This window comes from Lacerta agilis, chromosome 8 (genome assembly GCF_009819535.1).
Source record: "Lacerta agilis isolate rLacAgi1 chromosome 8, rLacAgi1.pri, whole genome shotgun sequence".
Lineage (NCBI taxonomy): Eukaryota > Metazoa > Chordata > Lepidosauria > Squamata > Lacertidae > Lacerta > Lacerta agilis.
Genome location: NC_046319.1, coordinates 31379331 through 31402668, shown reverse-complemented (window position 1 = coordinate 31402668; position 23338 = coordinate 31379331). Strand labels below are relative to the sequence as shown.

General features: G+C 42.4%; 1 protein-coding gene across 3 annotated transcripts in view; it reads right to left on the bottom strand.

Annotated features, from left to right (window-relative positions):
- TOX3 (TOX high mobility group box family member 3) overlaps positions 1 to 17311 on the bottom strand; it is a 98427-nt gene extending 81116 nt beyond the window's left edge. For 2 of the 3 annotated variants that reach the window (XM_033156799.1, XM_033156797.1), the window contains exon 1: positions 16477 to 17311. Coding sequence is in view for 2 of the 3 variants with exons in the window: in XM_033156797.1 (XP_033012688.1) it covers positions 16477 to 16578 (102 nt within the window). In the remaining variant the exon portion in view is untranslated. The remainder of the gene's footprint in view (positions 1 to 16476) is intronic. The other variant, XM_033156798.1, reaches the window with a different exon arrangement.
- Between the last annotated feature and the right edge of the window lie 6027 nt (positions 17312 to 23338).

Here is a 23338-nt window from a genome sequence, read left to right as displayed (position 1 = left end):
ATTTGACACCAGTTAAGATTGCTAAGATGAATACCAAAATGTCAGATGTATGTTGGAAATGTAAACATGCGAAAGGTACCTTTTTTCATATGTGGTGGTTGTGCCCAGCGGTAAGTGCTTTCTGGGATAAGATTTATAATGAGCTCAAGAAGGTAATGAAAGTTACCTTTTGTAAGAAACCAGAGGCATTTCTTCTGAGCATAACCAATGAAGAGATACCCAGTCAGGATAGAGTGTTTTTCATGTATGCCACAACAGCAGCTAGAATTCTATTGGCAAGAACATGGAAAGGTGAAGAGATACCAACGGTGGAGGAATGGCAGATGAAGATGATGGAATACATGGAACTCGCAGAACTGACCGCCAGAGTCCGGGACCAGAGGGAGGGGAAGGTGTCACAGGAGTGGAAAAAATTTAAAGATTATTTAGTTAAATCAGTTAAACTGAATATTTGAGCAGATTTAGTCAGAATATCGGCTTTGGTAGATATGTGTTAGATATAAATGGTAAGAGGAATTTTTGTTATGTGAAAGATGTATGTGTCAAAATATGTTAAGATAGGTCGCCAAGATAAGTTACATAGCTATAAAGATATTTGACTAAGTAAAAGCTAAGTATATTAAAATTTGGGCAAATGTTAATTGAATAATATATAAAGCTACCTTGAAGAAGTATTTGTTTTTTGAAGACAGGGGAGGGAACGGGGGAAGTCCCCAAACAGAGAAGTTAGAAACAAGAAATGTATAAAGATAGATAGTGGATAAGGTTTGTATATGTTCTTTTCATGTTTTTATTGTTGTTATTGTTTTTATGTTGATTATGTTTATTGTTTATTATGTTTTGTGTTGATGTTGTATTTTGTTTTCTCTTTGTCTTACTGGAAAATAATAAAATCTTATAAAAAAAAAAAAAAGAAATCAGACAGTTATTAAAATATCCTGGCTCACAGTTGGGCCTTATAAGAACATCAAAGCAGATGAATTATTGCCTCTATTTCAACCACATCTCTGTGGGCTGCATCACCCCAAACTGCAGTTCATAAAGGCCAAGTACAACAAATAATGCACTTGCATAGTTTTTAAGATGTTAATGTGGCACTCAATCACCTGTTTTTCCAAGGCTATCAGCCATCTTTATCCTAGAAACTAGGACAATTTGTTGTGATCCACAAAACCTCAGTGTTCGCTTTCTGTCTGATAAAATAGAATTGAGTTCTCCCTGGCTGCCGAGGTATCCTTTGAAACATGACTGCTCCAGGCAAACTAAGCATGTTATATGTTCATGATCTCATTTCAGAGGTATTTATTCAAGGATTTAAATACTGTTTAATCACCTACAACCTCTAAGCAGTTCATATAGGTAGACAAGTATCCTGTGGACAACCACAGGTGGACAGCCAATGGCCTTTAATTTTTTTTCTGTCCTCAGTATATGATAGTAACTGTGAGCTCATGGGGGACAGCTCATTATCAATTTAATGTATGACCCATCAAAATTTACGTAGGATTAACTGCAGCAATGCAAGCTTTAAGAGACATTCTCCTTTGTCAGGGTTGCTTTTATGATGGGTAATCAGTGCTCCTGTTTTACAGCTACCTTGACCAAGTCCTTTATGTGAGATTGTCCCAGATTCATTTAAGTCCTACTCACTAAGTAGTGAGACAGTGAACCACAATCTTCAGTAATGAGGGCTAACACCCTGCACCATGGCTCAAAGCTTCCAACCGGGCAATTTCTGGAGCTCTCCCCATTCCAAAATTCACTATCATTCTTCCTTATGGAACTTCAATATGAAGTCCACTTTAAACTCTTCTCTGTGACATATATTAAGGTATCCTGTTTGCATCCAGCCATGCACACAAGAACTGAGGTGAATCAGTGCTAATGCTAAATAGACCTGTCCAGGTGTTGATATGTGCCTCAGACATCCTGCTCATGTAAGCCCCACCCGTACAGTCAATTTGGTTGGTGGACATGAAAGGCAGGACCTTTTCTGGGACTCCTCCTCCTCCTCCTCCTCCTTGGGGATGCATGGCCTCACTGGTTTTTCTCAATTTCTTCTTTTTAACTGCCTTTTCTTAAACAAGTTCTTTTGAGGAAGGGCCATTGCTCAGTGGAAGAGGATCTGTTCTGAATGCAGAAAGTCCCAGTTTCGATACTTGGCACTTCCAGATAGGGCTGAGAATGTACCCTATTTGAAATCCTGAAGAGCTGCTGCCAGGCAATGTAGACAATAATGAGAAAGATGGCCCAATAGTATGGGCGTACCCGGGGGTGGGAGTGGGCAGCTGCCCCCCTCCCGAAGCAAAAATAAATAAAAATTAAATGGTTATTGGCAGCCTAAAAGGAAAAAAAAGCTCTCCTAAAAACTACTGGTCTTTCTCCCCCTCCCAAAATCTCAATAACAATTGAGCTCTTGGCCGACACACTGTGTGTGTGTGTGTGTGTGTGTGCGCGTGTGTTGCGCCGGCTGATCGTTGCAAGGGAGCTTTGGAAACTGAGTTCCCTTGCATGGTGAGTAGTTCCTTTGTGAGGGCTGAGGTCAACAACTTTGAGCTGAACCCCAAAAAACGGGGGTAGATCACTGCTGAAAGTAGATCACAGTCTCTTGGGAGTTGGCCACCCCTGGTATAAGGCATGTAACTAGAATAAAAAAAATCAAAAAAAAAATCAAGCAAATAATTATAATAACTACCATAATAAAGCACTGCTATAATTATATATAATTTTCCTAAAATTTTGGTTTCATTCGCCTTTCCGGGCTGAAATGTCACAACCTGAACGACCATGGCTTCCCCCCCCCCCCAGTTTTGATCCTGGGTACGCCCCTGCCCAATAGTCTGATTCTGTTTAAGGCAGCCTCCTATGTTACAGTGAGCTATTTTACAGAATATAGCTCTGTTAGCTGCTATATTAGTCTCTGTCTCAACTGGCCTTTTTAATAACTGTTAACATTGCTGCCTCTGTCAGTTCTGATTATTTTTAGACTGTGTTTTTATGACACCATGAACGACCCCTGGTGGGGTTTGCTCCAAAAGGCAGCATATAATTTTAATTTTTTTATATATTAGAAAAGCTAAAATGAAAGTTTTCCACTGGTGTTAAGATCATTTCAACCACGCCATCCACATCAGCATGCAAGTAACTAGCATTGCAATTCTAACTGTGTCTATTTAATTCAATGGGGCTTACTTGCAAGTAGGTGGAATTAGGATTGCAGCCATGATGCTTGCCACCTGGAGCAATTTAAATCTTTTTGCATGTGGCATCCATTATAATGCAAAGCTGCTTTCAGGTAGTTCTGGTGGGTGATCAGTCAAAGTAACCAAATACATGAAATCAGCTATCCTGCTGCAACCACAGTGTTGGCAACAAGTCAGAAGAAAAAGCCCCTCTGGCCAAATGCAGAGGATACACACACAATCATACAAGCTGCAGGCAGAAGTGTCTGCCTGGAGGTGCTGGAATAAGTTGAGCAGTTCTCAAGGAAGAAGAAAAGATGCGAATGTTAGAAAGCCCCCCCCCCCCAAAAAAGCAAAAGCAACACAAAGAAAATGAAGAGCTGATAAATGAATGGGAAGAGCAGAACCTGGAAGAACTAAAAACCTTTTGGGGGGGGGGTGTCTCTGCTTCTATCAAATGTGGGCACTATTTTCTCTTCAAACAGATGAATGTTTTCAACAGAAAATGGAAGAACACACACATTGTCTCCAAATAGGCGGTGTACACACCATACAGTTAAAGCACATGGCTTCCCCCCAAAGAATTGTGGCAGGTGTAGCTCTACGATTCCTAACACCCTTAGCAAACTACATCTCCCAAGATTCTTTGGAGGAAACTATGTGTTTAAAATGTTTGGTGTGTATTCAGCCAGAACACTTCCCTTTCCAAGGCATAGCATACAGGCACCCAACAAGGTGGGAGAGTTCAGTGCAGCAATAAGATAACAACACACTACTTAATATTTTAATTTTTATTATTAATAAGTGCACGTGCTAGCAGCATGCAAGCTGAGGCTTCTTTAACAGACTGTTTGGAACTTTGGTGGCTGCTAAATATTTTCAGTAAAAGGCATGCAATTGACTCAATAACTAAGAGGGGGAGAAGGGTTGTTTATTTAAAAAGCTACTGAACTAAAGCCAATGCCCAAAATTAGTTCCCCATCAGCAAAACCATAAAAGGGCTCAAGATAGAGGCAGAATGTCGAACAGCTGGTATATTTCAATGTAGTGCAATTTATTTTTATTTTTGCAACAGTTTCGTGTGGTAATTCCCCACCAACCCCCCAAAAAATGATAATTAACAGTTAGAGGGCAAAATGTTCCTTGCACAAGCTCACTACATCATTCTGCCCTAAGCTTAAACTGCATGAAAGTATTAGAATCAAGATGCACCATCAGCTAGTCCATGGTTTACAGTACACTCACCAAAGAGATGCTGCCAGGAATACCATCTTAGAACAAGTGGGCAGAATGACTTCATGCCCCTATCACACATCTAATCCAAGAATGAGGATCATGTGGTTCTGTAGGTATTGTTTGACTCCAATTCACATCAGCCCCAACCAGCATGACCAATGACCAGGCATGATGAGGCTTGCAGTCCAACAACATCTGGAAGGCCACAGGTCCCCCATTCCTGGTCTAAGCAAACATTATGTCTGGGGTGAGGTTTACTAGCCACTAGAAAGCCATATTTTGTAACATTTCCATGGCAGGTAGAAAAGTGACCTACTATCTACAGCTCAACAGCAAGTGTTTCTTTGCCACCTGCAGTTATGCACACAACCAGTTTTGACAAGATCGCAATTTGATAGAGAGATCCATAGTTGCTTTTCTAGCCCGGGTGACCAGAATTGCGAAATATCCCAGTACATCAGATGCCATAAGTAGCAGGCATCACCTGTCAACACACATCCTAAAAATGTTCTAAAACTATTCAGTCAATTTGTATCAACATGGTGACATTTAAATATCACACTTCTCATGAAGGTAATACTTGAGTAGTTTAACCAATGTTGCTCATCGGTCTTAATATTTCCAAGTTCTAACAAATCCTACTTCATAATGAGCTTCCTAGCTCAAGGCTACCCTTTTCTCTATAGGACAAGAGAAATAAACAGAGGGGGACATGACAGTTGTCCTGGGCAAGCTCCACTATGATATCAGAGAAGAAATACCATTTGTTGTCCAATGACACAACCATGGACTACTTTTGTGTTCACGGTTGTGTCACTGGTTGTGCTACAGAAAGCACAAATAGCCTCTTGACCCAATCTTCAATTGGGGCTAAGCGACTGCAGCTAGTATTTGATCCAGGAAAGATACAAATGGCAGAGATCCCACCATCCATAGCTGTCCTGTCAGCAGGGCCTCTTACTGACATCCCAATGTGGCTCCCAACAAAACCAGCTGAGGTACAACCTCACTGGCTCCTGGTCAGGCTGATCGCAGCCACCTTAAAGTGGCACACAAATGTTTTAAGCAAGATATTGAACCCTCTTCAGAAAGTCTTTCATGGCTTCTGCGTGTGTGTAGCAAGCAATGTAGCATCTTTGTTGTCTCTGAACCATTGTCAGGCAATGCTTCACTCATATGTATAGTTTGTTCATGATGTTTTCCTCCAGTTCTTCTTCCATGTCTTACTTTGAATCATCATCTGCATTGGTTACCAGTGTTAGAAACTGAGATATGAAAGCTAGGAGCTAAATGGCACCTTAAACCTAGGTTATGGGCGCAACAACAGAATGTTTAGGCATTTTTTTTAATAACAAGAATACAAAGCTGAAAATGAAGGAGCTGCAACTAAAATATTATGTTTATTTTTCACATGGGCTAGTCCATGGGTAGGCAAACTAAGCCCCGGGGGCCGGATCGCCTTCTAAATGTGGACTGCGGATGGTCTGGGAATCAGTGTGTTTTTACATGAGTAGAATGTGTCCTTTTATTTAAAATGCATCTCTGGGTTATTTGTGGGGCATAGGAAATGAATTCTTTCCCCCCCCCCCAAAAAAAAAATATAGCCCAGCCCCCCCCACAAGGTCTGAGGGACAGTGGACTGGGCCCCCTGCTGAAAAAGTTTGCTGACCCCTGTCCTTCCCCTGCCCACCCCCCTAATATTCTGAATAGGGCCTCTTCTCTAGTTGTCAGAGAGTAGCTGGAAGTCAGGAGGCAGAAAAGGGTCCTTCTTTCCCTCAACTCTGCATTCAACACTGGTCCTACTCACTGAAGTTAACAAAGATCACTAACTTAGATTCATTAATTTCAATGGGTCTACTCTGAGTAGGACTAGTGTTGAATACCACCCAAAATCTCTGAAAGACCTCCTTCTTTCCTTCAGACCCTCTTGGGGTTGAGATCAACAAAAAGGCCCCTCTTGGTAGTTTCACTGCCTGCAGAAGATCAGGGGCTGGCCCAGGAGGGCGCACTCTCTGTGGCAGTACCAAAGTTAAGAAATTCCCTCCCCACAGAGGCGTATTTGTTACTTTCAATATACCAGTATAGTTTTTGTTCAATGCTGAAGATACACCTCTTTAACCTGGCCTTTTGAGATACAGTATATACTTTTAGGACCTACCTCATCCTTATGATTCCAATTTGTTTTAAATCATTTTTAATGTTGTATTTTAAATTGTTTTAAACCACCCTAGGGGCTTTGGATGAAAGGCAGGCAATACATCAAATTAGTAATAATAATCATCACCATCCACTCCCTTCTACTCTTTTGGAATGTATGCTAGTCACCAGCTATTTCATCTAAGTTTGTAGTCCTGCTAAGAGGCTCTTTTTTAGGGACAATGATGCACTTCCTGTGACACCACTGCCTTTTGCCACTATACCCTTGATCATTTTCATGCAGAGGTACAAGGTCCCCAAGTGTCTACATTATGCCATACTTTCTCCTTCGCTTTATGTTCTTTCAGAGGCATCTACCCCTGCTCTGCACAGTAAAATAGACACAATTAAAGTATACAAACGACAACTCAATAAAACCATGAATAAATGTAACCAATCCAGCAGTTATAAAATCCAACACAGACAGACAGGTTAAGTGCTATTGAAAACGAAATAGTTTGATTTAATTTGATATTTGTATTCTGTTTTCCCAACAACAAATGTTGAGCTCAAAGTAGCTCACACTAATCACAATAGCATTTTTTAAATTAAAAAAAAACACCACCACCAACTATTGCAATCGTTATACTAACAAATGCAATAGCATATAAATAAAGCAAACAACAGCAATAAATTCATCAAAACAATTAAATAAAGCCACATTCAGAATAGTGGTAACCCCCTCCATGGAAGTGATAATCAGTATAGGGTCACAGACTAGTAGAAATTTGTGTTTTTATTAATGGTTGACATGATACTTGTCAATTATTTAGTAGAAGAACAGAATAGACGAATAGCTGCAGAAGGCTCTCTCACTGACACTTGGCCAGAAGAAAGAATTCTGAGTTGCACTGGACAAATCAGTGTATACTAACTCAATAAATTAGCTGCGTCAGTCTAGCAGAACAAACTGAATTCACTGATGATTAATAACAGCTCACCTTCATAATGTCTTGATAACACTCCCTTTGGAGGTGCACTTGGAAAGGGAGTGCAAAAATGTAGGGAGGAATATCATCTCCACGCATACAGTCTTAGGCCTGGGTGTAATATAGCACTAAGTTGAAGTCCTATAGTGTCCTACCTGTTTGGCTAGCAAAATGTTTTGCACAAGTTGAATGTTGCTAGTAACTTTTGCTGTACAATAGATGGTGCAATCTGTTGAATAATGAGTTTCTGCTAGAGCAACTGTTGTATTGGATTATGTTGCACAACATGAAAACTTGAACATCTGCTAGTGCAAAAGTCCTTGCGCCAGCAGACAGAGAACATTAGATACAGCTTTATAATTCCCCCACCAGTTATGAGCACAAGTTAAAATAACCATCCCATGGCACTGGACTCTAACTGATGTGTCTGAGATTTGTGGGGGTGACTGGCATTCTCTGTTCCTCTGCTACCCTGTCATCCCAATCTAAATTGGGAAGAAGAGTCACTGCTTTGTTTTAAGGCTTTCCTTTGCAAGGTTTTTAAGAGGGCAGTGGCTTAGAGACATCCTGCTTCATTCCACTTTGGGTGCCAGTGTTTGCAGTAATGTCTCAATTTACAAATCCTCATATTCAGAAGCAAAATGAATGCATATCACCTGGGGATGGATAGTTTGTTTCAACTTCAGGGAGACCAAAGCATAGGTTTTTATCAACTTCCAGAAGTTGGAGAAACATTGTGCTAGCTACTAATGAATGTAATTTGAGTCTGGAAATAATGTGATGCAATGAATACTCATCAGAGCACTCATAAGACCAGGTAACAAATGTGAAAGCCAAATCATATCAGCTTCACAAGAGCAAACACTATCCAGTAGATCAAAATGTTGAACACCACACAAAGAAAGTACAGCTGCCAACAAGCAATCTGAAAAATGTCCCTTTTTATATAGGACATCTAAGGTAAAGGTAAAGGGACCGCTGACAGTTACGTCCAGTCGCAAACAACTCTGGGGTTACGGCACTCATCTCATTTTACTGGCCGAGGGAGCCGACGTTTTTCTGCAGACAGTTTTTCTGGGTCATGTGGCCAGCATGATTAAGCCACTTCTGGTGAAACCAGAGCAGCGCACGGAAATGCCGTTTACCTTCCCGCCGGAGCGGTACCTATTTATCTACTTGCACTTGACGTGCTTTTGAACTGCTAGGTGGGCAGGAGCTGGGACTGAGCAATGGGAGCTCACCCCATCGTGGGGATTCGAACTGCCAACCTTCTGATTGGCAAGCCCTGAGCTCTGTGGTTTAAACCACAGCGCCACCCACATCCCTTATAGGACATCTAGTTAGTCTTTAAAAACAAGACAGGAAATGACAATTATTTGGTTGGTATATAGACTTCTCCATGCAAATATATTTGATGCAGTTCACAAAACGTCCAAGCTTAAAACAATAAAAAGCACACTGCAGAAAATAGAAATCGTAACATCATCAGAATGAACGAATCTCTAACATATTGTCAGAATATAAAGGAAGCTGCATGCACTAAAAAACTAACATCACAATATTTCCTATGCTGCTGCACCAAGTCAGCACCATGTCAAAACAAGTCAAGAAGAATCAGCCCCAAACCATTTGGAAATATGAATGACTTGCTAGCTTTACTGTGCACTTGGTCTAATACTTTGCAATAGTGTTGGCTCAAACTCTTGGTGGTTTCACTACCATAGTGAAACTCAAACTCGGCCCTCCAGATGTTTTGGCCTACAACTTCCATGATCCCTAACTAGCAGAAACAGTGGTCAGGGATGGTGGGAATTGCAGTCTCAAAACATCTGGAAGGCCGAGTTTGAGGAAGCCTGCCATAGGCTATATAGCATGACCAAATGCTATCACATTAAACATGGGCAGTTGAGGATATGGGTGTGAAAGCCACAAAGCTTGCCACTGTAATATGATGTCCTGTTACACAGGAGCCACAAGATTCCTATCGAGTTGACATTTGTACACATCTGAAACAAGAAGTTTGTCCAGGGCAGAGTGTGTGTGATCGGATAGCTAATTCCTCTATTAAAGACAAACCTTTAGAGGTCCATACAGTAACAGTCACAGGCATTGGCATTCCTCTCAGTGTGTTTAGGTAGCTTCCTGTCGATTTCACAAAATCAACCACCAGCAGCTGATGCTCCTCCTGTGTGGTAACCAACACCTAGTTACCAAGTGCGCAGCAGTATGTCATGGTCCCGCATGGCTTGTTTGCATCGTTAAGTATTTGCGACATTTTCCCTGGGGTAAATTAGCTCAAGCCAGAATTGTTGCCACCTCACTTCATGTTAGAATACAGGTAGCTTGTGCTTACCTCCTTAGCTATTTTGACAGCAGACTTATTTATCAAGAAAAGCAAAAAATTTCAACACCACCCACATAAGTACTGAACAAAGCAAAAAAATACCAGCTCAGAGCTACAACTCCTAAGAGTTCTCTGGACAAAGGGATAGATTGTTTAACTCTGTATTTTGTAGCTCTGGGAGCAGAATAGGGGTCTCCTAACAACTTTCAGTGCCCTTAACAAACTACGGTTCTCAGGATCCTTTGTGGGAAGCCATGTCTGTTTAAAGTGGTATGATACTGATTTAAATGTGTATCACAGAGAGAGCCTAAGTAGTGATGAGCAGCTTAACTTCTAGGAAAACCTATCCACTATTACTGATCGTTTCACTGAAGAACCTCTGGTGAGCATCCAGGGATGCCACCAAGTTCTCCAGAACACAGTTTGATAAAACACCAATTTAAAGCTATCTTTCCAAAAGTGGTAGAAAATGATACACAGTTCATTTTAATGGAAAAAAATAAGGAAGTACTTAACAAAAGTCTCCTGAAATGTTCAACACACACTCTTCAATGTTGCCCCAGATAAAAATGCAGTAACATTCAACCTTTGACCTCAACACACTCATATTATCTCCCTTTACCACACTTTTGGCAGGACTAAAAATTCTGAGAGATGACAAACTAGTCTAGTCTATATTAAAATTGAGTGCACACTATTGAAGGTAAATGCACTGCATAGATCTTCTGTGGAAAAAATTTGCCTAATAGTCTCAAGATTCTATTATTACAAAGATGTTGATGCTTTTCAGATGAAATGCGCACAAAGCTGCATTTTAGTCTTATTGGTTCCCCTCTCCCACCCACCCCCCACCCACCCACAGGCCAAAAGGATTCATGGAAATCATGCCCCTCTTTCAGTTCTATTCTAGTTGTTACTTTAGGAAGAGTAGAACCATACAGAATGTACAAGGCTACAGGCCGTACTGCAACCCAACCCCCAGGAAACAATGCCCACACTTTTGCTCTCCATCTTAAACAGGGTGAAAGTTTAGGCAGGTTGCATATAGGCAGGAAAGTGGGAAAAACTAAATGGTTCTTCCTGGTTACAGAGCATAAGCAGGTAAAGGGTCACCACAGTGTAGCTATATAGCCAAGCCTCACACAGCAAGCTATACAAGCATCCATTGACCATCTGCTCCTTCTTTTATCTGTACCATCTATTTACCCAACTGTGGTGTTTGCATTGAATGTTTTAGATAACTGCAGCTGCAGAAACTAATTTGCTGTGCCTTGTCTTGTGAAACATCATCTGCATTATCGCTCTCCCTCTCCCCCCCCAAAAAAAATGTCTATTTATGAAAGCAGTGTGCCACAGCCCACAGCATGCAGCAATTTAGCTTATGCCACATACAGTCTTTTTCCAGATCAACCCAGTTGTTTGAGAGTGTGTGAGAGGGGGGTAGCAAAGACATAATGTCCAGAAAAGGACACCAACATACTCATAGTGGCATTGTTGATCAAGTGAATGGGGTATCAGCCTGTCTGCTACTATCCCTTAATTGATCATCAGTTGTAGGGTGGGAGAGATACACGTAGAACCCAGTGCCATCTGCTTCTCTCGCCCTACCCACCATCATTCGTGTGTGTTTTAGATTTATATGCCACCCTTCAATAAGATTGTTCCAAAGCAAGCTTTTAACAACACGTGGCACAATAATATATTGCAGGTGGAAACATTCTCAAAAGCTCAACAGAGTGTGTGTGCCAGGGAAACATAGCTGTCAACATTTCCCATTTTTTGCGGGAAATTCCCTTATTATAGCATTGGGAAACAGCAGGGAGGGTTGACAGCTATGTCCGAGGGAAGAGGCCATACTTCAGAGGTAGCATGCATGCCCCTCGGTGGTAGGGTACATGTTTTGCAAGCCAAAGTCAGAAGCTTAGCCCCTGGCATCTCTAGTTAGAAAAGTGGTTGGGAAACTTGTGACCAGATGTCCAGACGTTATTGGACTCCAGTTCCCATCAGCCACAGCCAGCATGGTCAGGGGTGGTGGGAATTGTAGTCCAGCCATATTCAGAGGGCCACAGGTTTCACACTTTGGAGTTAGAAGGATCAAGTAGCAGGTAATGTGGAAAAAAAAACATCTGCCTCAGACCCAGAAGAGCCATTGCTAGTTAAGAGTGAAATATACTGGTTTGAAAAAACAAAAATTCTGGCCTGGTGTAAGGCAGGTTCCTGTGCTTCCCCCTACTCCTTGCTGTATATTTTTCCATGGGAGGGAAAAGAGAAAAAATCTGTCCTACTAGATTGGTGCAACAGTACAGTGGTACCTCTGGTTACGTACTTAATTCGTTCTGGAGGTCCGTTCTTAACCTGAAGCACCACTTTAGCTAATGGGGCCTCCCGCTGCTGCCGCGTGATTTCTGTTCTCATCCTAAAGCAAAGTTGTTAACCCGTGGTACTATTTCTGGGTTAGCGGAGTCTGTAACCTGAAGCGTCCGTAACCTGAAGTACCACTGTATTTATTTGGCTACAAACCAGATGAAACACCAATCCTAATGAGATTTGACTACCGTAGTTTGGAGATGGACCTGCAAATGCAAACTTCTCAAACCAGTAACTCTGGAACAACCCCATCAACTTCACCCTATCATCAAACAGGACTGAATTTACACATTACAATGTCTTAATATGGTACACTAGAAATGTAGCAAGGATGAGGCAAAGAGAAAGCCACTCAATCCCTAGTAGTCCATATGCAACCCAAATACCATTAACTTCTTAAATATGGACACATACAATGATGCCTTGCACAATTGCCTAGCCTCAGACAATTCACTCTAAATAAATCCCATTAAATTCAGATTTTCCTGAAGTTACTGTAACCCAGGCTTCCTCAGCCTCGGCCCTCCAGATGTTTTTGGTCTACAACTCCCATGATCCCTAGCTAGCAGGACCAGTGGTCAGGGATAATGGGAATTGTAGTCCAAAACATATGGAGGGCCGTGGTTGAGGGAGCCTGTTCTAACCCATGAGCTATTCTAGACACACACAAATGATGTATTTTGTGTTATTGCCCATTGTATTCAACCATATGTAGAAGAATGTCCTCCCTACTACATTGCCAGTCAATATTGCTGGCCTGTTCTTAAGCTATTCCAGGGGTCCCCAAACTAAGGCCAGGGGGCCGGATGCAGCCCAATCGCCTTCTAAATGTGGCCTGCAAATGGTCCGGGAATCAGCATGTTTTTACATGAGTAGAATGTGTCCTTTTATTTAAAATGCATCTCTGGGTTATTTGTGGGGCATAGGAATATGTTCATATTATTTTTCAAAATATAGTCTGGGCCCCCACAAAGTCTGAGGGACAGTGGACTGGCCCCCTGCTGAAAAAGTTTGCTGACCCCTGAACTATGCAATGACCACAGCAGGAGTGCCAACTTGAACAAAATATTGAGGGGGGGTTTCAGGTAAGCCCTGTCCTGCATAATTGATCACATGATGTGGCACATGTACACCATTTGAATGGCAATGCCTGTCAGCTGGGGGGGGGCAGCTCCCTCAAATGTTTTATTGTGTGGGCCAAAGAGACATTGGCCCCTAGGAGTTGGTTCCTATGGACCCACAGTATTATTGCCTTAGACACTGATTTTTATTTTTAATGCAACTACTAACATTGCTGCAACATTGTTACAAATGGTGGATACACATCTTAAGAATGTCAGCCAATAGCTATGTATGTAAAAATACACTAATGCAAAGGCATTTTCGATGACAAAGCAACCAGGAGCAGCTTGGATGAGCTCAGCAAAAGAAAGAAGCAAGGTACATCTGAACAAGTCATCAACCACCCAACCATCTATGGTTTAAAACCATATGAATCAGAATGAGATTTACAACCACTGGCTTCAAACTGTTTACCCTAGAGTAAAGCCATAGGTTAGCAGACTTACTTTTTAAAAGTGCAATAAAATTATCGTCTTAACATCCTGATCCTAAACTAATTTTGTTACAAAGCTTATTGATTTCAATTATCTTTATTTCAAAGTGTGTTTAGGATCACAGCCCAAGTCATATCCATCCTCCACCTAAATTGCAAGTTGGTAATACAAGTGTTTTTTAAACAGGGACAGGAAAAGTGCAACAGAGTTAATAGCTCCCTACCAGTTTAGTGTTTGTTTGTTTGTTTTTTTGGTTTGGTTTGGTTTGGTTTTATTTTGAGGAGATTGGTGTTCTAAGAAATGGTATCCAACAGCAGTTTCACACTTTCCTTCCTTGTGATGCTGAAGATACAATAGAACATTATTTAAAAGGTAACTACAATTGGTCTGCTTCTGCAAATTTCTAATTTTGGAGCCATTCACATGTTGTAGAGGCACATTCTGCAGAGGCACATAGCAAAGAATGTACACAGTGCCTTTTCATTATCACCAAGGATAAATAGCCAAACAAAAAAATATGGCTGGTATATAGATTAGCTCAAAAAATGTTCATGAATTAATACAAAGTGCAGCAAACATTTAGCCATTCTCTAAATGATGGCGACTATATACATTTGGCTGCCCTAACAAGCGACTGTGCAGAGTTATTCAGAGCATATTGAAAACTCTTAAAAATCAAAGGTGATGCTTTAGCCCCTAATTTGTGTTACGAGTCCCTCCCCCCCCCTCTCTCTTTTCCTTTTTCATACTATCAAGGCAGCAGCGTGCTCATATTCTCAGTGGTGTATCTCCCAAGAGCACGCTCAGGCATGCATTCTCCAGGAGCAGCTTAACATAACCTTGGTGAAAAGGAATTGGTATGCTTTGGCTACATGGAACAAGGCAAACACCAGTTCAGCTTCCATCAAACATGACCACCATGCCTGACCAAGCACATTCGAAAACAGAGCCTTCTTAAAAGAAGAGCTTGCTTTGGTGACATCCTTTCTTCAAGCAAGTAAGAAACTTTTGATAACCTCAGATATTGTTTTGAAAATTCCTTCTTCCCACCCCCGACCAATTCCTTTTTTCTCATGCATTACCTAGGTAATCATCATTACATTCTTCATTCAGTTAACCATTTGCACAGTATCTCAACAGGCAGTATCTCACAAGGGGCCCCAGAGGCTGGGCAAATGCAGCATGGTGGTGGTGGAGGAGAGAGACAGCTAGCCGTGAAAGGGATCTTTATATACATGTATGAAGGCCCCATGCTAATAACTCTGTGAGCTATTGACACAGCCTAATGCAAACAGTGAAGTCCCTTTCAGAATAGCATGAGTCACCATGTCTCTCTTTAAGTTTGCATTTCCCTGTTCCTTCCCGGTTGTTGGCAAAAACAGACTAGCTGTGGTTGAAACATTTTTTATTATTATTTGTAAAATGCATTTAGGGTAGGGAGTGCCCTTCTCTTCTGCTGACTGCTGCTGCTGCTGCTACATCTGCCTTCTCATGTATAAACTGCTACAAGAAAGATGTAAAATAAGCCATGGAGCTAAGTCGTACCAACAGCTTCTCCGGCAGACAAACAAGTCAAATGAAACAATTCGCTTGCTTTGTAATGTTAGCAGGCAAGGAATCATGCATCCACTGAACTAATTCCCACTTGGAATGACCTTTGGCACCCAGATCCTAAACACATTTTTTTCTGGGATGTGGATCCCACGGATTTCAATAAAACTCCACACAAGCATGCTTTGTCAGAACTAATGTCTTAGTTAAGGTCTTTAACTGTGGCAGAATGTGAAAAAGTGGGACCCAAATGAGTTGGGGGTGGGGAGTGGGCAACAATGCACAATCTCTGATCAGCATTACATTTTATCATACTATAAATACCAAGGACTATAAGAAAAGAAATAGATCTGACTTTTTTAATAAAAAAATAAGATTTATTTTTTTTATAAAAAAAAATACAACCCAACAAACAAAAAGGAAGAAAGAAAGAAAGAAAGAAAGACAATAGTGGCAGCTGCTCTCACTGGCTGCAATTCCCAAAGTACTTCTTAGAGCCTCAGCAAAAACTGCCCATTGTTCCATGGATTCCAAGTAAAGCAGAAAGCAGCATCTTTGCAAACTGCACAAGCCCATTTTTGCCCGGATACACCATCCACACACTTTCCCTTCATCAGCAATTTCCCCCACGGCCAATGAAATAGTAGCTATTCCGCAAGCCCTACGTGTGTGTGTGTGTGTGTGTGTGTGTGTGTGTGTGTGTTTACAAGGGAAACTGTGCTTTATTTCAAAAGAATTGTGAGAAAATGATAAGGGATTATCCCTCCAAAGTTGGGGAGGGGGAGTAGTAACAACAACAACAACAACAACAACAGCCAGAGATGGCTTTTTGTACAGGCCATGGAACGGAGCAGGGAGGCGGGTAGCGTTAGAGAGAGCACTTGAGAAAGTTTTGATTAAAAAATTGCTGCCCCATTTAACAGCAGGGAAAGAAAGTTTCAGTAGTTGCAGTGCCCTTTACCCCTTGTTCCACCTCCCCCCTAAAACTAAAACAAAAATATACTACCGCAAAACAGAGCACCACCAGGCACAATATTATGAGGAAAGCTAGAGAGGCACACCAGAAACAAAGGTATAAAACAAGAAAAGTGGGGAGGAATTAAAGAAGTAGTCACCTTGTTGTAGTTGTAGTAACCCAAACACTGGGCAAAGTCCAGATTGGAAGGGTCTCCAGGAAGGGAGCTTCCAGATGCAGCAGGATAAAATCTTACATCCATGTTGAAGGGATGGGGGGGATTGTTTGGGGCAGGGGGGTGGGGAAGGATGGGGGTGTTGGATGGAAGAACAGCTAAAGAGAGGAGGTCCGTGTGGTCCAAAAAGGGGCGAAGTTCTGAGAGGCTCTCAATAGATCCACCTTCCAAATAAAAAAAATAAAAAAGTGCCCGGGTTTGGAGGGAAGAACGTTGCTCAAGTTGTTTGGGAATCTGCGAGAAGTGGAAAGAGGCGAAGCTTCCTGGAGGACAAGGAGGGAGGGAAGAGGAGGGAGAAAGAGAGGGGGGGACAAAAACAAACAAGGGATGGGATGATAGAGACGGGGGAGGGGAGGGGGCAGAGCGGCAGGTGAGCCGAAGGCGGGGAAGGAGAGGCACAGGTGAGGCGAAGGTGAGGGGGAGCAAAAAGGGGGAGCCTCTCGCACCTCTGGAGAAGTGGGGCGAAAGCTTTCTCTCAGTCTTCTCTCTCTCTCTCTCCCCACCCCCCTGCAATGGCAGCCCCCCGGGTTTTGCCTCTCTCTCTCTCTCTCTGCCTCCAGAACCAGCTGCACCACACAAAGAAGCCACGCGCCCGGCTCTGAGGAGAGAAAGAAGCAGAAGCAGCGGCTCTCTCTCACTCTCTCGGCTTCTCTCTCTCTCTCGGCCCCCCTCCTCCCGCCTGCCTCAGGAGAGGGGGGAACGGCGACAGGGCGCGCGGGCGGGCGCGCGCTCCGCCGCCGAGGCAGCCGGCGCAAGGGTCTCTCTCTCTGTGTATGTGTCTCTTTCTTTTCCCTTCCCCTCTTCTGGAAGTGACTGTTTTGTGTGTGGAGAGAGAGGGCAGAGGAACTCGAGTCGTGAGGGGGAGAAAGAAGGCGCCAAAGAAAAGGAGCCCCGAATAGCTGCGGAGAGGGAGGGTCGCGCGGCAGGCAGCTTCGCTGTCTCCAAGCGCACACACACGCCCCAAAAGTGCTCCAAAAGCGGGGCGACGGTAGCGGCTGCTCTTGGCACCACCCAACTTGAATGAGGCCGAAGGGGGGACTTGGTGGTGGGGTCGCCGAGTTCTTCGCCGCCGCTTCGTTCTCTGGCAGTACTGCCCCCCCCTCTTTTTTTCTTGCTTTCTCGTTCCCTTCAGCAGCACACCGCCGAGGAGGGTTGCCTCGTGCGCGCGTCCAAAGGGGCCGGGGCCCGCTCGCTTCTCTTCCCCCCCCTCCCCCGCGCGCTCCTTGGCCGGCCGGCCGCCTCGAAGGTGGAGGAAGAGAGAGAAAACCGAAGCGCACGTGCACGAAGGAGGGGAGCAGCGGAGTGGGGGGAAACAAGTGCACGTGTGAATGGGGACCGTGGGTCTATTACGCACCGCAGCCAGAACTTTCGGCAGTGCTTTGCTGCCGGGTTGGGGCTCACTCCTCTGAGTTTGCCGGGCCGCCAGGGGAGGGGGAATGAAGAGAGTGTAATACACGTGTATGCCTGAGGCAGCCTTTCTGTTGGTAGAGAGGAAGAGGGTAGGCTGGCTCGCAGGCAGGCATCTGAAAGGAAGCCTTTGTAACCCCCTTGAATGTGGAAACCAGTCTGAGCTGGGTAGAGCTCAGCACCCTAAAGCGGGCTTTTACTTGGTGTTGCCTCCAATCTAACGCTCCTCCATCGAGTTTTCACCCACGGTCTTCGGTTGTTTTAACAAATTTGTCCGTTCTAAGGATAAAGGAAGGTGGTAGGTGGGAGCAGGATTGTTGAGCATCTGACCTCCGCAGGTTCGTTTTATACATGTACTCTGTGCGACCTGAAGTGCTTCCCCACGCCCCAGAAACCCAGCATGGAGAAAATGTGATAGATAGCTGGATATATGGGGCTCTTTCAAACATCATAACAAATGTATTCAGGTGATACACACACAATTCTGCTCCCCACTGTTATATATGAATACACTGGATGATGGAACAAGTAATGTGCATTAAAAATTTTATTTATTGCATTTATATCCTGCCTTTTTCTCCAAGGAGTTCAAGGTGGCACAAAAGGTCCTTCTCCCCCTCCTCATTTAATCGCCACAACAACCCTGTGAGGTAGGGTTAAGCTTGAAGATGGTGAGTGGTCCAAGGCCACTCAGTGAACTTCATGCCCCAGTGGGGGATTTGAACCCTGGTCTCCCAGGTCCTAATCTGACTCTTAACTTCTCTCTGTGGTGTTCATCCATACATGGAAATCTCCATGGGTGCTGCAGCCAACAAGTGCTGGGTGTGCATGAACATGCATGAAACAAGAAGCATTCTCAATGAATTCTCAAAGCCAGGGTCGTTGAGATGGGTGCCCCAGGGAGGGTACTGAAGGCAATAGGGGACATTTGGCCCCTAGACCTGAGGTTCTCCCATCTGTGGCTTATAAATAAAACAGTTGAGAGTAGAAAATAACATGAATCTTCCATGCAGGGTAGTGCTTTATACTGAGAGAGGCCATTGGGTCATCTAGCTCAACCATGGAACAGCAGGGTTTACGCTATTCCAAGCCCTACCTGGAGATGCCGGGGACTGAACATAGGACTGTACAGAGTCAGATCATTAGTCCATCTTGCTCATCATTGTCTACATAAGAACATAAGATGAGTTGGCTGGAACAGCCCAGAGGCACACCTAGTCCAGTATCCTGCTATCACAGATACTTGTGGAAAGCTAGACATGAGCACACAGCACTCTACCCACCTGTGGTTCCTGAAACTGGTAAGTACCCAGACTGGCAGAAGCTCTTCAGGGTTTCCAACTTTCCCAGCCTTACCTGGAGACACCAAGAATTGAACCTGGGACTGCCACGCTATGTTCCCAAACCATGCATTTGCTTGTGTAATCATTTGTAAGTTGATCAGATCCCTCCTCAGCCTTACATTCGTTTCAAGAAGAAAAGTTTGGCAGGGCTATATCTAGTGCAGCTATTTTCTGGAAGCACATCCGTGCATTTCCATTTTAAAAGGACCATTTTCATTCATCCAGGTCCACCCTTCCACACACATTTTGCATCACACAGAAGCTTAATAACAGCATTTCTTTTTCAGTGGCCAACTATAGAACAATGGGGGTAATGAGGGCACTTCCTCATAGACCAGACAAATATTTGATATTTCAAACATTTCAAGTGCTCTGGTTTTCCTAGAAGATAACAACAGAGAGGAAAGGAAGTTAAGAAAAGAAAGCCCACTGAAAAAAATGATATTCAGTAACCTTGTGGAACACATATCATTCTCACTAGTAAAAATCTAACAGCATACTTCTGCTAGACTCTGTTGTGTGTTCTTTCCAGAAAGCAGAATTTACATGTCCTAAATCACAACTATCCATAATTAAAGTACAATCATATGAGTTCAGTGGTAGTTAACTTCCAGGTTAAGTGTACATATAGAACTGCAGCCCGAACCTGGCCCTGTAATTGAAGGGAAGAAACATTTGTCATAGTGTCAGCAGTGCTGAGGCCAGGCAGCATTGGATACTTTTCATAGTATCATACACATCAGTGGTATTGATGCTGCAGTGTCCATTCATCCTTTGGCTTAACACTCCTGCCCCCATGGAGTGGGGGATGGTAGCTTCCAATCCCAATGTGAGAGTTTGGGAAGTTTGAGGAAGGCTTGACTTTCAATAAGCTTACTGATACGGAGCAAAAATGATAGAAATATTGCACACGGGGAAGATATGTGTTCCTGAGAATAAAAGTCAATACTGGATCATTTCTGCAGTGGATTTTTGTTTCTCTGTTCTTTGCCAGGGACTGTAAAAGTTATTCACACAGAAGTTTTTCTTTTCACACGTTAACATTTTGATCAGGTTAGTAAGTAAATCAGTAATTGGCCTGGGAAATTTTTGCAATAATAATAACAACAACAACAACCTGATCTCAATGGCACAATGTTTTCCTTGTTCTCTTAGCTATTCAGACAAATATGTGTTTAGTAATGTGTAAATGCAGGCAATGAATTTCATGTGCATTTGATTGTACCTTGTAAGAAGAGGCATCGGTATCTGGAAACTCTGGTTGGTCTCCTGTGATTGGTCACTGTGAGAACAAGATGCTGCACTAAATGGACCACTGGCCTGATTCAACAGGCTCTTTTGTGTAAGTATGGAATAAAGCAGGGCTCGGCAAACTTTTTCAGCAGGGGGGCAGTCCACTGTCCCTCAGACCTTGTGGGGGGCCAGACTATATTTTTTTGGGGGGGGGGAATGAATGAATTCCTATGCCCCACAAATAACCCAGAGATGCATTTTAAATAAAAGCACACATTCTACTCATGTAAAAACACCAGGCAAGCCCCACAAATGACACAGAGATGCATTTTAAATAAAAGGACACATTCTACTCATGTAAAAACATGCTGATTCCCGGACTGTCCGCAGGCCGGATTGAGAAGGCGATTGGGCCGGATCCGGCCCCCCGGGCCTTAGATTGCTTACCCATGGAATAAAGTATCTAATAGGGTTCAGCTGCGAATGCAAACAGTTTTCATGAAAACTTTTCTTGATGGTAAAAATGCCCCCACTTTTTTTTTCTTCAAGAAGAGAGAGCTGCAAAAGAGAACAAATTTATTCACTTATTCAGAGGGAGGTCAGCGCTGAACTGAAAAGTCCTCACTCCAAATTAGCTTTGTGACATTACTGCCATTATGCTGCCCTTCCATAGTTAAAACAATGTTCAAGGCAGTTTACAGCATGAAAATATTTACATAATTACAAAAGTATAACAAAATGTGAGCACTGTAATCATAAACAGTAAATAAAAACATCCCAATAAGTATACAATAAAATTAAGCAATCCCTACATAACTCATAATAACAATAGTGATGCAAGAATACAATACCAATAACAGCAGAAATTGAGCATCTCCAAAATTAAATCTTGACCCCAATAAAAACTTATATAGAGATAATGGAATACTTTGTGACCTAAGCTGATCAGCTACATTGCATAATGCCATTATCACACTGACTGCATGATTTCCCCAATTGGCTGGATAATTATTCCAAGACTATCTGTTTGGATAATCCTAAAAAAAATTTTTTTTTTTAAAAAAAGCACCAGAGTGGGAACTGATTAAGGAATAGCTGGGTTCAGTAAACATTTCAGCCCCCAGTAAGCACTACTTTCACTCGCAAAATTCATAGCAAGCAGATGTTCCATTCACCCCTAGTTCTGGAATGAAGTTAGTATCCTGTGGCTAGAACTAAATGTTTTGGCAGATGCAAAGTTGATGCAAAAACAGGAGCCAAGCATTTTATCCTTCCTTTGCCCAAGTAATATCTTGTTAAAAAGAAAAAGCATGACATGGCATCATCACCACAGCCAGTATAGTATCACAGCAGTGGGGAAATTCAAAGTGTGGCGATGTCACATGCCACTTTTGTATAGCTACGATTTGCAGAGAAAAGGAGGGATGGGACAATTCAGTTTTAATGAGAAACAGCATAATTTGCACTTCTTGAACCAATGTGCAAACTGAAACACAACATCCTTGTAAATCTGCACTTCTCTGAATTTTGTGGTGAAGATCTCCCGTCAATCAATATGTACTAACAGGCATATATTAGTGGATAGTTTACATACAAATGCATACATTAGTGAAGACAGTATGCAAAAATGCATTTTATCATGGAAAATTGCTTGTAAAAATGTGCATATTAGCAAAAATTGAATAAAAAATGTGTATGTTCGCACTAAGTTGTGGGTGAAATTTCATGAAGATTTCTTTTAAAATTTGCTGCAGAAATGTGAAGAATTTGAATTTAAAATTGGGAAAATGAGGAATTGAATAGAACTGAATTGACACGTACATCCATCCTTAGATGTGTTCCACACCCCTGCCATGGTGTCTTGCTCCAGCTTTAGAATTCCAGTGTACTTCTCCCTTTTTAAAAAAGAAAAGAAAGCACTTTTTTCTTACTTAATGCTACAGAGATAAGTTATTGTCCTACCTCTGAGAAAGCTCATTTATGAATTGGCTGTAAAATAATACTCCTAACAAAGAAGATATTGGTTGCCCTCACTAATGCGTTCCCCTCTATTTAAGATGTAACAATGCTAAATTTTACAAAACACCAGCAAAGCATACAGCAATTGGGGGGGGGTGGAAAGCCTCATGTGTTTGCCTTGAGTGTGAATACTCCTTGCTTTGTAAGCAGGTGCATAGCCTGTTTAGGAGTTAAACCTCAAACTCATCACTGCTGCTTGACTAGAGTGGGACGGGGCTCCTTTTCTGGAACCGTTTCAAGTCTTCCCCTCTCCTGCTTCCCAGCATTTCAGCCACCTGTTTAGCGAGTTCATACTCCAAAGGAGATCTATGCAATTAGAAACAAGGAAATGAAAATAAATGACCTTGTTTGTTATTTATAACAAAGGGGCTCTGCAAAATTAATCCAGCAAAGCTTGACCTTACGACCTGAATGAAAGAGGGGAAAAACCAACCCATTCCTTTGTGGCGACCTCACAATACTCCAGCCGCAAAGCATTATTGAGTAGCTCTGCCTCTTTATGATGGATATTGGAGGAGTATATTCAAAATATTAAATGTTTGACAAGTGAGATTGGAGAATTTGCATGAAAAAGGCATGTCTAAGCAAAGTCAAGTGAGCTGTGGTGGAGGTGATTTTGAGACCTAGGAAATGAAGATAACCCCTGTACATACATGCAGTTCTCTTTATTAATTTATTGCAGTTAGACTTAATACACTTCTTAGTATGTATCTGAATGTGCATTATATTGGGTCATACTGTATATTTTAAAATATGGAGGATAACAATCTAATCTATTTTTTAAA